The sequence below is a fragment of the Phalacrocorax aristotelis genome, chromosome 18, assembly GCF_949628215.1.
Source record: "Phalacrocorax aristotelis chromosome 18, bGulAri2.1, whole genome shotgun sequence".
Classification (NCBI taxonomy): Eukaryota; Metazoa; Chordata; class Aves; order Suliformes; family Phalacrocoracidae; genus Phalacrocorax; species Phalacrocorax aristotelis.
Window position 1 is genome coordinate 4829585 of NC_134293.1, and position 15970 is coordinate 4845554.

The 15970-nt window shown below is 43.7% G+C and overlaps 1 protein-coding gene across 2 annotated transcripts in view; it reads right to left on the minus strand.

Annotated features, from left to right (window-relative positions):
- The window catches only part of ACACA (acetyl-CoA carboxylase alpha), a 138278-nt gene that overhangs the window by 42009 nt on the left and 80299 nt on the right, over positions 1-15970 (minus strand). For both annotated transcript variants that reach the window (XM_075113150.1, XM_075113149.1), the window contains 4 exons: positions 9758-10027; positions 9297-9394; positions 7976-8096; positions 7406-7516 (listed from right to left, as the gene is read on the minus strand). In XM_075113150.1, the coding sequence (XP_074969251.1) occupies positions 7406-7516; positions 7976-8096; positions 9297-9394; positions 9758-10027 (600 nt within the window). The remainder of the gene's footprint in view (positions 1-7405; positions 7517-7975; positions 8097-9296; positions 9395-9757; positions 10028-15970) is intronic.

Sequence of the window (15970 nt, forward strand, 5' to 3'; positions counted from 1 at the left end):
ATACAATCCTGGTCACATGAAACATATATAGGGTTTAGAATACATGAGAGTGTGCCTGGAGGGTACGGGAAGAGATTTAGATAAGCAGAATACAGGCCACTATGCTAAATTCCTCTTGAGCAGGAATAAATACACACACAGCCCCCACAGCACCGGCACCGTCCACACAGATAAACTGATCAAGATCCATATAAAAAATGATAGAAGGAGGAAGGAAAAAAAAAAGTCAACAGAAATCTATTAGACTTTCTTCCCTAAGCAAACATAAAGGGACTGATAATGCAATGCCTGGAACGTAAATTGTCTCTAATGGGAGCAATACACAAATATCACCACTTAAAGAAAGGCAATTAAAAATAAAATGCAGAAATGGAGGGTGGTGTTTGTTTATTTGCACTCATCTGAAGTCTAGGCATCCATCCTGCTTAATTCCTCTACACAGAGCAAAGACCATTGTGCTACCAAGACTGCCACCAACCAGACACTCCCAGTAACTAATGCCCCTCACCGGCATTAAAAGAAATTAATTCTGCTCTCTTCCTCTTGCCAAATATTGCTAAACTGAGACTGACTCCTACAAGAGCTCTACTCTGATCTTGGTTCTCAAACCAGTGGCTTTGCTGGGGTGTGAGTGACAATCACCTATGCCAGGGAGACCTCCAACAGCACCAAAGTCCTGCATCGGTTCTAAGGCAGCTGAAGGAACCAACATCCTGCCATGAAGCCACCCGAAACCATCCCTGCTCTCACCACATCATCTGCCGCAACCGCCCAAGGCACAGCAGAGCGGCCCCTCCTGCTTCCCCCACCGCTGGAGCCAAGAGCGGGGTAACCTTGGTGAGATCCACGAGAGGAACCGACTGACAGTTAATGCTGTTGAAGTGTCAATTTCTGTTTGACATTTCCTAGACCCTCTTTGATTAGCATTCTCAAACACCCTGCGCCCATACGTATCTTCCTAATAGTCTTGCTGTGCCACTACAGAAAGATTCATATCATGCATTAATAATTATAATGCTTCTTTGAATGACAGGGATGGCACTTGCTGTTCTAACTCACATGATTGCTCTCACATGATTGCTTTGATGTAATCCCAAGACTGGAGTCTTCTTGAGCAGATACTGAGCTATCCCTGCCTTGAATCTCAAAAAAAGAGCTTTCCACATTCTGTATTTTACAGTAAAACCCCCAAACAGCATCAGGCTCACAGAGCTTTTATTTATTTTACCAGATTGTGAAAATGAAGGGTAAATATTACTGCTTGCAATACTGAAGACTGATCACTCACACTACACAGACTGACAGACTGCATAAGCTTGTATTCCTCACACCAAAGCTCCTCCAGTGAGCCTCAGACCTGACCCAGCAGCCTCTCATGTGGGCACAGCACCCCTGAGCAGCTCTGCCTGTTCCTCCCAAGCCCTGACCTGTTGTCTTACCCTGTTATTCCAGTCCCACGGCACCCAACCAATTTTGCAGCTTCCCTCAGCAGAGACCTGCAAACACCAGGTCAGTGCCAGGCTCCTTTAGCACAGACACCAAATGACATCCCAACAAGCAGGCAGGGTATGTCCACGTGTCAGTCAGAAGACACCGAAGAGCAGAAAGCATCAGAGAGCCATGTTGGCTGAAGTGCTTCAAAATAAGCTTCTCTCACTGAGTAACTTACATCTGAGGATAACCACCATCCGAGTGAGCCGGTTTCAAGCTAGCTCACATACATGCTGCTCCTCTGCCTGCCGTGCAGATCCTCCCACAGTTCAGCTGCAATCCTACCCCAGATCTACACCAAAGAAACCATAAACCTCCTCAAAAGGAGCCACGCTGATCTCAGTTCTGGCTTTGACAGTCAGTACAATTCAGGACTGAATTTAAAATACAAGGATATTCTCTTCTGGCCCCATGCAAAGGGGTTGTTGGGGTGTTGGGTTTTAAATGCAGATTGTCAAAACGATCCTTGCAGCAATTATGGTCTGTTGTATCAACAAGTCCTCAGGGACCCATCCACAGTCACGTGATTGACACATACGCTACGCTATCTTGACACAGTATGGCACCTATCATGTTAACGTCTTTACCATGCACAAGCGGTGTCTGCATTAATGAAAGATGTACTCAGGAAAGGTCATTGGACATTTGCTGGTACTAGGCTTAGAAGTTTCTCAGATATTTACATATTGCATTAGCAAGCCATCAAGTTCCCACTAATCAGTTCAACTCACAAACTCTTAAAGCTGTTCTTCAAAAATTTTTTCTCCCCCTAAAAACCACCCATTTGCAGTGCCAGAAATAGTGCATTACTAATCTGGTAAATTAGTTCCTGAGCTCTTTCAGGTCTAGAATAGGTTATACAAGCAGACAGATTGTTTAAATTAAGATCATCTTGAAGACAAAAACTTCCACAGAAAGAAATTCTGAGGATGACGTTACCTACCACGCCAAAGCACCACTGCTGGCAGGTACTTTCCATCTGGTGAGCTCAAAACACACTGCAAACACAAATGAGCTAAGGTTCCAAGACCAAGCTGTCAGCAGGTAACTGCCATTACACCCATTCTGATCAAGACACGTCAGACCACAAGCAGGCAGGCAGTTGGCTGCAGACTGGGAAATAAAGCCCAGAGTTCTGGTTTCGAACTATGCTTTGAACATTTCATATTTTAGTGGTTTCTGACTCTTCACCTTCACTGCCTCTTTCCCCACATGGACTTACACTCCCGGGAGGTGGTATTTGTCAAGCTCACGCTTGGCACGCTTGGATGTTCTTGACAAACCAGGCCAACAGCATGGTGCCATGGGGCCCCAGGGATGAGCACACTGGAGGGCAGGCTGAGAGCCTGATGCATCATTTGGGCAGGTCAAGCCTGGAGAGCCTGGGGGAAAATAAAGCTAAACCGGAGGGAGAGGAATCAGAACCGTCTGTTGGTTAGATTCCTCCCTTCCCCTCCAGAAGTGATGACCACTTTACATGTCCTACTGTCAAGTGCCGTGCATGGGACAGTTGTTCATCATCACTCAGAAAATGAACTGTTTGCGATACCAGGTTGAACATCTATATAACGAACTGAGGTGCATCGAGCTAGTAGCGGTTCCTGAAAATCTCTGCTAAATCTGGCTTCTCTTAGAGAAAGCCTAAGACGTGTATCTGTAGAGAAAATGTGATTGAAAGCCACTATTTTTTTACATTAATAAAACATTCTCAAAGACAGGATTTCTTTTAAACACAAAAGTCAAGGAGAGGCAAACATTAAAAATAAGTCAGCCACAGATTTGGGAACATCCTTGTGAGGACTGCAATGAAATGTAGTCCTGGAAGCTTGAACCATATAAGCAATGCATAAATTGGGAGTGCTGGGCTCTTCAGTCTTACTTCTATTAAAAAGAGAACTAATGGAAATTAACCTGTTAGTGCATGGCGGCAGCACGTCATCTATCTCATATGAAATCACACCATGTTTAGCTTATGACGAGGAAAGGGAGTTGAGGGAGGTGGAGGAAGGTATGGGGGTGGAAAAAGGGGGAGGCAGAGAAAGTTAAAAAAAAAAAAAAATCTCTGCCTCAGCAAAAGTTTTCATTAAAATTTTAGACAAATGATCTCTGTGTCCTTCTCCCATGCTGCCTGGGGCTCCATGCTATTTCTATGCAAATAACAACCTCGTGGTTTATATCTTATTATTTCCACCGGAGCTGCGGCGACATGACCCGAGACGTGTGTGAGGTAGACAGCGAAAGAGAGAGAGGGAGAGAAAGAGAGGGAGAGGGAGGGAGAGAGATGGAGTGGCTGCTCGCTGAAGTGTGAAAAAATATTGTCAGGAGTGAGCGGCAAGAACAAAAAAAAAATTGCAGGGATAACGTGTTTATTTCAGCCCCTCTCCCCATGTGAACCAGCACCTTTTAAAATTCATTGGGCATCAGGCGATCATGCACAATCCATCTGCTTTCACTTTATCATTTGCATTTCATGCCTCCTGGCTTTTGATGTGCTGATACTTTGATGCAGTCAGGAGACGCGCATTATCATTATTTCAATTTTCAGGGGGGTCAGCGGGCTCAGCACAGGCGCGCGCACGCACTCACAGGAGAGGAATGAAATGTCATTTCCACCTCTCCACCCCCTGCTGAAATGCAATGGTGAAGACAAAAGGGGTACAGATGAAATGCAGCCCTGGTGCCCCACACGCAGAGCACTGTTCCCACCACAGAGCATCACACCTTTTCCCCAGGTCTTTCCCGTGCCCGTCGGTCTGGACTATAAACAAAGACAGCTTAATCAGGAGCAGAGGGGAACCTTGTACAGCTCTTGTGCAGTTTCTCGTCACCCCTGACAGGCAATGGGGCTGAGAGAATCCTTAAACCTGCCTGATATCAGGTGTCTTACAGTGATATGCCTCTCTACTTACAAAGCAGTGACATGGACACAGTGAACAGCCAGCACGTGATTAGTCACCCTCCAGAACCAAACATTAGCTTCAGCTAAAAATGATATCGACCTTGAGCTCATCATCTAAGTTATAGGTTACAGTCTGGTTTTGGCAGCTGGACCTTTCCCTCTACACCTAAACGCTCAGGCTGGTTTTACATAATGATAATGAACAAGACCAGCAACAGATCTGATGGCACATAATGTTTGTTACAGTCCCCCTCTGCTCCCCCTGTAAATTAAAAAGAATCCGCTATTTCATGGGGGGGGGTGTGGGTGGATACATAAATAAATAAATAAATCAAACAACTTTCCAGAAAAAACCTCACAGCTCTCTGAAAGCCTAACTGTCTCCATTGCTGCAGAAACATTTTTGCACTGCACATTCTCTTCTTGCGGAGAGAAGACATTTTGAAGAAGATGTGTATGCAGACACAAGACTACGTGTAACGTTTGTACAGCATCCTCTATGAAGGCACTAAAAGTCAGCAATGGAAAAAATCATCCCAAATCTCTGACACCTAACTGGGAAAAGCTAAAGGAGTATTTGCACGCAACTGTGTTAGAAAACATTCAGTTCCAACTGTCATGCAAGGCAGCAGTCTCCATTTATTTATTTTTGTTTCAGACATGATCCTCAAGACCCTGCCAGCTGGACTGGTGACCTTCTAATTCCCACAAAGTAAAGCACTGACTTTGCCGCACACCCTCTTTGCTTTCTCACCATCTACTCTAAGGGAACAAGAAGCAGCAAGGCTCACACGCTCCACAGAGAAAAATTACACCAGGTTTCCACCACAAGACTCTTCTGAAGTCTTATTCCTGCGAATGAACAAGGACACATCATATATCGTGTCCAGATCCTCTGCATTCCTACAAGGGAAGACTTTGCTCAGTTGGCCCCTGGCCAACAGTGACCTGACTTCTAGCCAAAAGAAAATTCAAACTGTCCATCTAAATTCAAGGGACGAGTATTTAATAGTTTACAGAGGATAAGTCTGAAGTAGACCCTGCCTCCACGGCAAGATGATGCAAATGCATTAGCATTCACCATTTGCTTCACCCTCCTTAAACTCTCAGCTGGGCTGAGCTTGGTCATTTCAGCACTGGATATAATTTCAGTACTTCAGACACACTTCTGGGACACAATTATAGCTGGATCCATTCAAGAAACTCTGTCCAGAACTGCAGGGACTGGAAAATGAAGATCATATGAACTAGCAAGACACATCACACAACATCCAGGAGTGAGTGGGGATTCCCAGCCTCCCACTATTCGTGGACAGGTAAACCTATTGTTAGGTCTGGGCTTAGCTGTCTTAGTGGGAAAGCTCGATAGGATGCAGTAGGTTCCTCCTTTGCCTGACCTTTAGGCAGGCAGAGGTTCAGTGCCTGCATAAAAATGTATGCCTTTCCAAGAGAGCAGGGAGGAGAGAAAAGGACTCATGGGATTATTCGGCCCACTGAAATTCTTGGGATGGGTTAAGTCACCCCCAGAAAGCATCTCCTTCTGCCTACACCTGCTGACAGATGTCAGGTGCTTAATGTAGACTAAATCCTTAATCTTCAAGTGCCAAAAATTCAGTGAGATTACTCTAGCCCTATAAAAACAAACATTCACTCCACGGATAGAGAGTGCGGTTAAACCTGGGAAGAAGAGAGAAGAGGAGGACTACACAGACTGGCCCCGCCACCTGGGAAACTCTGCATGGCCCCGATCCCCAACAAATGACAGCTGGAACCAGGCAACTTACTCCACTTCAGCAAGCACTAAACTGACTCAATTTCTTTTTAAAGGATGGATCTTCAAATGTCTCTTTTCCTTCCATTGATGCAGGTGTGTGTGATGTGTGTAAGAGATCTAACTGAGGGTGCTGCATCCTAGAGTTGATAGGATCAATGCTTCATTTTCTGCAGAGCCCCCTTTATTCAGGGGAATAATTCAACGAGAGACTATTTTCCCTTTATCTCCCATTGTCAGGCAGGCACTCCTTGAAACGCAGCTTGCAATGAAGCACAACCACCCCAGGTGCTAGAGAGTGCCTGAGAACAAAGCTGCACAATGGGGAAGGGCACTTGTGCCCGCACAATCCTAACTCCCACGTAAACAAAGCCCTCAGTGAGAGGGACAAGAGCAGAGTCAGCTGTGAGCTGTGTCTGCTACAGACAAGGAGCTGGAGGCTGTGATATTAATAGGCTCAGGGCAGCAAGGGAGAAAAACCACCTCTGGTGGGGAAAAAGACAGAAGAGGCACTTTAGTAGTGAAAGCAGTAAGTTTTCTTATAGCCCACGTTATTCCTCCCTGCCCCCACAGCTGAGATTTCCAGCAGGTCTGACCCCTTGAAAATCACCATCCACACACTCTTTCTCAGGCTTCAGTGCTCCCCCAGGATGGCTGAGAGCTCAGGGCGATTCTGGCCAACATATTTTGAAACACGGTCTTCCAGACACTGGAAACAGCCCTGTTTCCCCTATGTGTGTTTCCCATTTTTCACATGTACACAGTGGGTGGGAGAAGATGCTGCCCAGTCGGTGGGCTTCCCACTTCTGTCATTCAGTCATTGCACACAACCTATGTTAAAATTAAAAGCTGCTTCTCCTTCCTCCCCTTCACCTGGTTCATGCTCAAGCCCTTAAATCTGCAGCTCTGCCTACGTCCCCTGCCAATCTCCAACCAAGATGCCTAGAATAGTGCCTCTGGCTGTCAATACGATGTTCTTGTCAAGAAACACAGGTGCCTGAAAGGACTGCTTTCTGACCAGAGAGAAAACAAAAAAGAAAAAGACTGCAAAGGCATGAAAGGCTCACAGCTGCTGCCCTGTGTCAGTTCTCCTCCGTGATCAGGAGAAGCCTGAGAAGGGAGAGAGTAAAACGGACCAAGTGCAATGAAGGTATAGTGGTGGCAGCTCCCCGAGTCTCTGGCAGAACTCACAGAAACACCAGCTCCATTCACACAGCTCTGAATACTGAAATGCAAAGACTTACTTTGTTGAGGGCTCCACAGCCAGTCAGGATTATATGAGAGTTCTCAACCTGGATAGTCCTCTGACCTAGCCGAACAAGGTATGCCCCAATTCCAATTGCCCGACATGTAACCTTAAAAAAAAGAAGAAAAAAAAAAAAAAGAAAAAGAAAAATCACATTGATTTCTGTCTTACCACACAGCCAAAACCTATTGATTCAAACATCTAGATAAAACTAGGCATGTTTATATTGCAAGGCTATAAAATCTACTCTCACTGCAAAACTCCAGAATCTATTGTTTTGTAAAACACAGTATCTGAACATACGTGTATTTTATTCAAAAAAAGAGAAGCAGTAACTTACAGACTGAGCAAACACAAAGCCAAATGACTCTTTTTTTAGAAGTGTTTGAAATTTAATCTGAAAGGGACCCAGCCCTGTAATGGTGCCAGTAGCGTTGCTCAAAGCCTACAGGAGCCAATTTACATCAAGCAAAAGTCTGATCCTAGATGTATCTTCTGGATATTATTGCAGGATTTTTAGTTGAAACAGACAATACAGTTTGAAGAATAGAAAGCAGTGGGGGATTACCAAGTTGATGGTGATAATACTCTCATAGGCTAAAGATGATTCTCCAGCAATCATGCCAGATCCTCTGAGGTTCTCTATTCCAAGTCCGTCTTCCTTTCCGATAATATCTGTTATCTTATACCTGAGGGAGACAAATACAGCCTTTGAGTCACAAGGTCCAGTGATTTGCTGAATCAGTTTGCTACGAAGAAAATGAAAAGTGACTAAATATCATTAAGGCTCCAAAGAGTAATGTGCATAAAACCCAGCCAGGGCCTGTACATGGGCTCATTCTGCAGCCTTGCTGAACACCACGGAATAGTCCTACATGTGAGCAGCCAAAGCAGCACTGCAAAGAGGAAATGCCAAGGGAGAGGAATGCCCGTGAAAAGTGTTCTTCTGTCATTCCCACAGGACGTGAGGAGCAGGCTGATTATAGGAAAAGAGGCAAGAAAGGAAGAGAATGCAGCAAAAGGAAAAAGAAATAGAACAAGAAATTATAATGAGGCTCTTACCTTTTCTTTACTTTATTCTTTCATGACTTCCTTCCCCAGCATGGTCCCTTCTTACTCAGCGCTCTCAGACTGGCTTCTATCTTTTCCACTAGGCCCTTGCTAAGCAAAGTACTTGAGCATGGGCTTAAGTGCTTCACTGAAGAGAGCCACTAGCTTCCCCACCACACATGCAGGCACGCACACATCCCGACACCATCCTTTTGTTCTTTCAGAGCTTGCCAGTGTGCAGACTAGGCTTTTTTTCTTCTTCTTAAGCACATTCTCTTCCCTCTGCCCAGGAGCACCACTACAGCGGCAGTCTAGCTCTGAAAGCTTCTTTGCTCCTCATTTTCAGATATGCTACCTTTGGGATGTAGCTGGGAAGATGCAGACACCTAGACTAGACGTGTGTGGAAAACCATAGGCTAAAAGGCAGTTTAGAGCAACCACTGCAGCTCAACCCTTCAAAATGCATGGGGGGCTTAGCCTTCACTCAAGAATTCTTTTATCCTTTCTACAGAATCTAGCAGAAAATTAATTTTTGAGTTCTAGACTGCAAGTCTTTGGGCAAAAATCAGTGTCCTGGTCATTCAGTGTTTACCACTGCAGGACTCTCAGTCATGACTTGGGCCGTTAGGCAGCAGGAGTCAACACAGCACTATCTCAAACAAGGCATGTCATGATACAACTTCTAACTCTCTTGATCCATGCTCTGACACACACGGCTATGGCTTTCTACATACCTGGATCCTAAAGAATGTCCCAGCTGAAGACAAGGACGTGACATGCATCACTTTGTATACCCAAGGATGAACAGAAGCTTTTCTTTCTGACCTCTCTGTGCTTACCTGGACTCTCCGTTGTCCTCCACATGTTCACAGTGAACTGAGTTCAGGGCACTGACTTTCTTATAGTCTTGAGGAGTCAGGTACAAGTATTTGTATCCCTGCAGGGAAAACCAGTTAAATCATCTCATTCCCACCTGCAGTCCCTTCCCAATCCCCAATAACCCCTTCCAAAAAGAAAGTTTCAAGGGAACAGAATTTAATTCCAGATAGCAATAAGAACATCCTCTCTTAAGATTGGAGCTCCAGATGAGGGCAGGAAAAGCTAGGGATGTTCTCAACATTTAGCACCAACTCATTCTGAATGCCAACCCTGCTGCCTGGAAGATCCAATACATAGAAGGACTTTGGACCTAACAGTCTGGCAAATATTTACCCTCACCTCTATTAAAAGAGGCAGTGTGAAAATAAGATTCTTTTGTGAGCTATTACAGAGTTTCACCTCTGGTTCCTGTCCTCCTTACTTTGTACGGGTCATCTGGGTCTTCCCAAGCTACATGGAACATGTGCCGAATCTCCTCAGCCAAACCAATCCTGGCTCCACTGTTGGCAGCCACATAGATACGGGGAATGCCATGTGTTCGAGCAAGCTCTGAAGCCCTCAGGAACAGCATGTCCTCTTGAGGCCCAAAAGAACCTATTCGGTATGTAATGTCATTGCCAATGACAATGATATCACGGCCTTCTGGATACTCGGGGGTCTTCAGAGTCATCTTCCAGGCTACCATCCCAATCTGCAGTCAAGGAGCAGAAAACAACAAAAACTAAATGTATATCTTCAAGATGTGAAAGAAGGGAATCACACAGGGGCCATTTTTCTTACATGTGTTGCACTTCGTCTGTTTTCTTTGGGAACTCCAGTAACAGCAGCTCTGATACGCACTGCCAGTGTAGAGCACAGCTGCAGGACTTGATCCTTTCCACACTCAGTGGAGCACATCCTCCATTGCTCCCTCCCCACCCATGTCACTAATACTAGCCCTCCCTCTCCCCATTCAGGGGTTTGTCACAGGTCCAAAACACATTCGGCAAACGCTCCTCTCGCAGGGTGCTGTGTTTATTCCGTGTGCTCGAGCTCACGGGGTGAGGATGGATGTACTGCTGTACAGGACTCCTGACCATCTGCTTAGGCTACCCAGATATCACCCCAGAACCTTGTCACCCTGGTTCTCTCTCACCCTGACCTTATTTTAATAATCCTTTCATTTCATAACTACCTCCATTTTTTTTTGTTGTCCTTCCTTTCATTTCTTTGGCTCTTCCCTTTTTCCTTCCCAAATATCGCAGCAGTTTCTTTCCAAACCTGCCTGGATAAATAATGCTTTTTGCTGCATATTTTTCTTTTTAAAATCACCGGATGATCTCTTCTGGCCCATCTTACGGAGATAGGCAACATCTGTACCCTGCATCTCCCATCTCTCAGCTGCCGCGTATCACTGCACTAGGGAGTTGGCCATCCTGGAATGCCATTAACAGATGGAAAAAGCAGCGTCCCTTGAAAGCCACATGCATCACCCAGTCTCCGCTTGCCCAAGGATCATAAGCTCTGAGTACACATTCCTCAAGCCAATTGCACATCCTCTGCAATCAGGAGGGTTGAAACTCTCATTGTGGAGACTCTGAATTCTGAACATGATGAACTAAAGCGGGAGGGGGAGAGGGGAGAAGCAGCAGATAGATATGTGCCATTTAATCCAAATCAAAATGGCACAATACACAGTTGAGATCCAATCAGCATCTGCAATAAGATATGCCATAATAGGCTCATTAAAAAAAATAAAAAGGCAGAGGAATTAATCAAAGGGTCATTGGAAGTAAAGCAGGCAGCAATCCAAAAATATTACAATTGGCTACTGGCAGATCCTTCCCTTACTCCTCCCCTTTTGAGAGCTGAGATTGCAAGTTAACAGAATGATGGTGTTTCAGTTCACCTTCTCCTTGGTCTGTTTCATTCACTGCTATTTTGACTGATACATTGTAAGGGATTAATTTGTCTGCCTCTGAATATTTGCAGATTTACAGTTACATCTCAGCATCCAACTGCAGTGTTTGGAAGAGGAAGATACTGCAGCAGTTTCACAGACAGGAGCATAAATCCCTAAAAGTCAGTGGGATGCTTTGCTAAAATACCAGTATTACTGCAAAATTAAAGGGGAAAGTTGTAATGCCGTAAAACAAGTGGATGCAGCTGTTGGTCAGGCACACAGACCAAAGGTGTGTGCAAAGAGGCCAGAGGTCCCACAGACAACCAGTCCAGAGTGCAGAAGAGCAACCTAATTCATGCCAAACAAACCTACACAGCCAGAGGGCTTCCTTGGACTTCTGCTCTTCTGCTGCTGGGCTTTCATAGCAGAAAAAGGGAAGAATAAAGGTGAAGAAAAGAACAGTGAGCTTTGTCCTTCTGACCTGACTGTTGCAGGAAGATAGATGCCAGGGGCTGGATATTACATCTCTGTTCTAACTTAGCTGTGGGCAAGGGGCAATTAGAAACAGCAGGTTAAAAACCTCTGCAAATCCACAGTTAAAGGCTTCAAGATTAGCCTCTAAGAAATAAGGCACACCTGTCCATAGCCCGTCACCTGCTGAAGCTCCGTTCTTTACCATATCTTACAGGCTTTATTTTTTTTCCTGCCATAATTTAAATCCTTAAGTGGGCACTTACCAGATCTTTCTGATACCACCTCAGAAAACAGCTTTAGTTATTGATAGAAACCCACAGGAAGAGGGGGTAATATTCTCTTTAAAACTGCACCATAAACTTCTTCCAAAATAGCACAGAAGTAACACTAATTTACAGGTTTTTTCCTAAGTAGCCGTTTCCTTACAGCTACACTGCTCCCATCAGCCAGGACCACACCAGGAAGCTTCAAGCACCACCAGATGAGCACAGGCCACATGAGCAACAGGAGAAATGCTCTGGCTTTGTATTTGCTAAATACTTGTCACTGCAATGAACTGCAAGATATAAACACATAAACAAGGTCAGAAACCTACACAATGTCCACAGCACACTGAAAGTAAAATCCTAGCACCCTCAGCTCACACGTGAGGCAGATGAATTAACACTTGCTCCGGGGCTTAGGGACTAGTGACCGAGCTCAGTAAGTATCCAGGACTGGTCCCACAGTCTGTCTCACCTGTTAAGGTTTAAGAGATTTTCCTCATTTTCATCAGCTTGATGTTTTTTGACAGTACAGAAAACAGGCAAATTAAAAGCATTTCCTATTTAGAAAATTCAGATCGTAACAGGAGTCTTGGAATAGTCCCCTACCCGAGATCACGAATCCGCTACGTAAATAAAATCCCATTTTGTTAATGCTCACTAGTAGAATAGGAAAAACTATCTAGCCAGGGCACAGTAAGCACAAACTCTTGAAAATAGTTTATAGCTGACAAATATGGAACAACCATAGGCAGATTAAGAAAAGAAAAATGAAAGTGCACCACTTTATTAACTTGTGTGTCTTTTTGCTTCCCCAATACATAGCGTCTTTTGTGCCATTTATCCAGTAATAAAAATCACAGGGCACAACTAAGGATTTTTTTGCTATAAACAATGTAGATTCCATTTAAATTTATGGGTAGTGGAGGGTAGCTTTCCATTTCAGGGGAGAAAAAAAAAAGAGATTTTGAAGTTAACAGCAGCATGCCAAAAAAATGAGAGTTCACAGGTTAATTAGACAGGCTGAGCTAATCACCTAAGAGCACTGTCAGAACAATAATGGGTGATGGTAAGAGGTAGTGGCTTCAAAACGGGCTCTTTTTAAGAGCCAGCACAGTTTGGAAGTGCTTCTCATGCCGCAGCTCTATTCCCAGCACACTCAGGAATGAAGAAGAGAAGGAGGAAAAAATAAAAGCAGGAACCGTCTTATTTAACAGTTTTTATGTTGGCAAAATGATTTGTGCCACAGTATTTCCATAAGAAGTGGAACCATTATTCTCCTGTAGGAACACATTTGGTTTGAAAAGTATCACTGGACAGAACGTGAAAATCAAACCAGATGAATTATTCACAACCTCCGATCAGAAGTGATCATTATTTCTGATGTTCCAAACTGTGATTAGGATTCAGTGCTCAGATGTCATTTGTTCCCTGAATAGCACCAGCAATGCAGAATTGCATGACACATATATATTATACACAAGTTTTATATATATAATTTTATACACACCTTCTCCCACTAGAGCTTTGGCTTAATGTAACCATTAACAGATAGTAAAAACATGATATTAACTAACGTTCGTTTTCATGGTGCTCATAAATGCCATTAGTTTGACACACAGTGTCAACACTAATCATGGCCTAAAATTAACACCAAAATTGACTTCAACATTAATTGCGCTATCGATGTGAACAGTAATACACACACTGATGCAGTTACAAATTGACTGCTAGTGGCAGCCGGAGCTGTTGACAACAGGCACCAAGGGGAATGGGGCAGAAACCGATCCCAGTCTCCCTCCGGAAAGCACAACAGACTCCGAACGAAGGGACGCCAACGCAAATGGCAGCTGGTGCTCAAGCAGAGAGAGCTTTTAAGCCTCTTTCTAGCAAGATCTGTGATTCCTGGAGAAGCATAGCTGACAGAATATCTGATGTAAACGAGAACAGCTTATTATTTGACAGCATCTATGCTTGAGCCATGCCAATTGTCCTGGTTTATTCTATTTCTCTCACAAGGATGATGCTTAAGCCTTTATGCCATGTTTCATTTTATTTATTTATCTCCAAATTTGGAAACCTGAATGTGGGTCTTGAAATCTCTAAGTAGCACAACTGAATTTCCAGAACCCTGACAACAATTCTACCTTGTTCCATTCTGTTGCATCTGTACTATATGTAAGTTTTATATGTAAAATATATATAAAACATGAATACATTTGTATATCAGTGTTTATTACATACAAAAGTTATAATAAGAAAGGAAATGGAACAGTTGTAGTGGTGTGGTATGTGAGCACTAGAAATGCCGAAGCTGAACGTTAATGAAAGCACATTTCTCCCCCGCTGTGCATACACGTTCTGACATTGTTAAATCAAAGAGCACGTGCTTTATTCCCACTTCACAGCCTCTGCCTTTTCTGGAGGTAAACCAGTGTCCACTGGCCCCAGGATGCTGAATGACTCTGCTGCACAGCCGTGGACAAGGTGTGTTTTATAAAGGGAACAGACATCCCCCCGAAATTTTACTTGATGCAGATGTGGCAATTTGGGCATTTCATCATTTGAATCTGATGCTCAGGACTTCAGATCTAAAGGAGAGATACTCTGCACTTACACTGTGACCAAAAGGTGTAAAATTTTTATCTTCAGCATGAACCAGCTCCCAGAAAAAGGGCACGATGCACGTGGTTTGCTAGAGGCATTCAGACTTAATGCCTTGACAAGGATGGAGTGCCAAAACCCAGGATTCCTTCATTCTCTTCTTGGCTCTGAAAAAGGTGTCATTTAGCGATCAAAGCAGTGGTTGCAGGCAGCACAGCCAGGCACACATTGGCATGGTTCTTCTGAACAGCACGCAGCCAAATGGATGAGAGATGGGAAGAAACGGTTCCAGGATGAGCAAAGGGTTGCTCAGTAAAAGGCATTGTGCAGTAAAGTGGGCTGAAGGAGCTGTGAATTCGTACTGTCTTGGTTTCTTGCACTATACCAAAGGGCACTTGGATGGCAAGCCAAGAAGCAAACCAGCAAAAGGCTGGCTGATGCTCAGGGAAAGCGGATGGACACAGAGCACCAAAAGAAAAGCTCAAAAAAAAACATTAAAGACAGTGTGAAAGTAGTTTTTACTGCACACAATCTGTGTTGCAAGGTATGAAGCTTGCACAGTGTCTCTTGGGGATAGCAAAAGGCATAATGCTGAACCCAAACCAAATTCTCTATCAAATTCAAATTCCTGTTGCAAGCCCACAAAATCAACGCTGCCAGCTTTTTCACCAAAACAAAAGCATTTTTGATTAAGCCTTCCAAACTAAATAATAAATGGCTTTCCCCCAGGCAGAGTGTAAGGCTTGAAAACTTCAGCTGAAAGAGTTTGCATCTGGTGAAATTACAGACAGATAAAGATATATTACAGAGAGCAACAGATAACCTTTATTAAGAGCTTTCTTGTAGGCAAGAACTTTCTTGTCTGCAGTATCCGTATTATCCATATAAATGTGTTCAAACATATATATAAAAATACAGAATAAAACTCTGCGCCACCACTTATATCTCTGATCTAGAAATGCTTTTATTCGAGGATTTAAAAACTCTTCAAGAAATTTTGAGGTCTAGTTGCTCTTTGAATAAGACACGATTTGGGCAATCACTGCTTTCAGTGTCCTCAGAAAGCCTCACCTCTGATGTGTAGGGTTACTTCCTGCCCAACATTTTAACGTTTGTAAAGTGTTAACAAATATCACAAACACTTATTGGAGGTGTGATTTACATGTAAACATTTGGATAAAAGTCTGAATTACAAGAAAGGTAACAAAATTAAAATTCTGTACTTGTTTGATAGTATTATGAAATTCAGCAGTCATATCTGGTTATATAAAACTAAAAAAAAAACCCAACAAATTTACTTATAACCTCCCGAAAATTCATCTTTTAACTAATTATGATAAATCCTAAGTCAAAGGTACATGTTAGAGGCTCATAACCTCTGGTTCTGTAAGGAAAGCCTTTTCAAACCTTG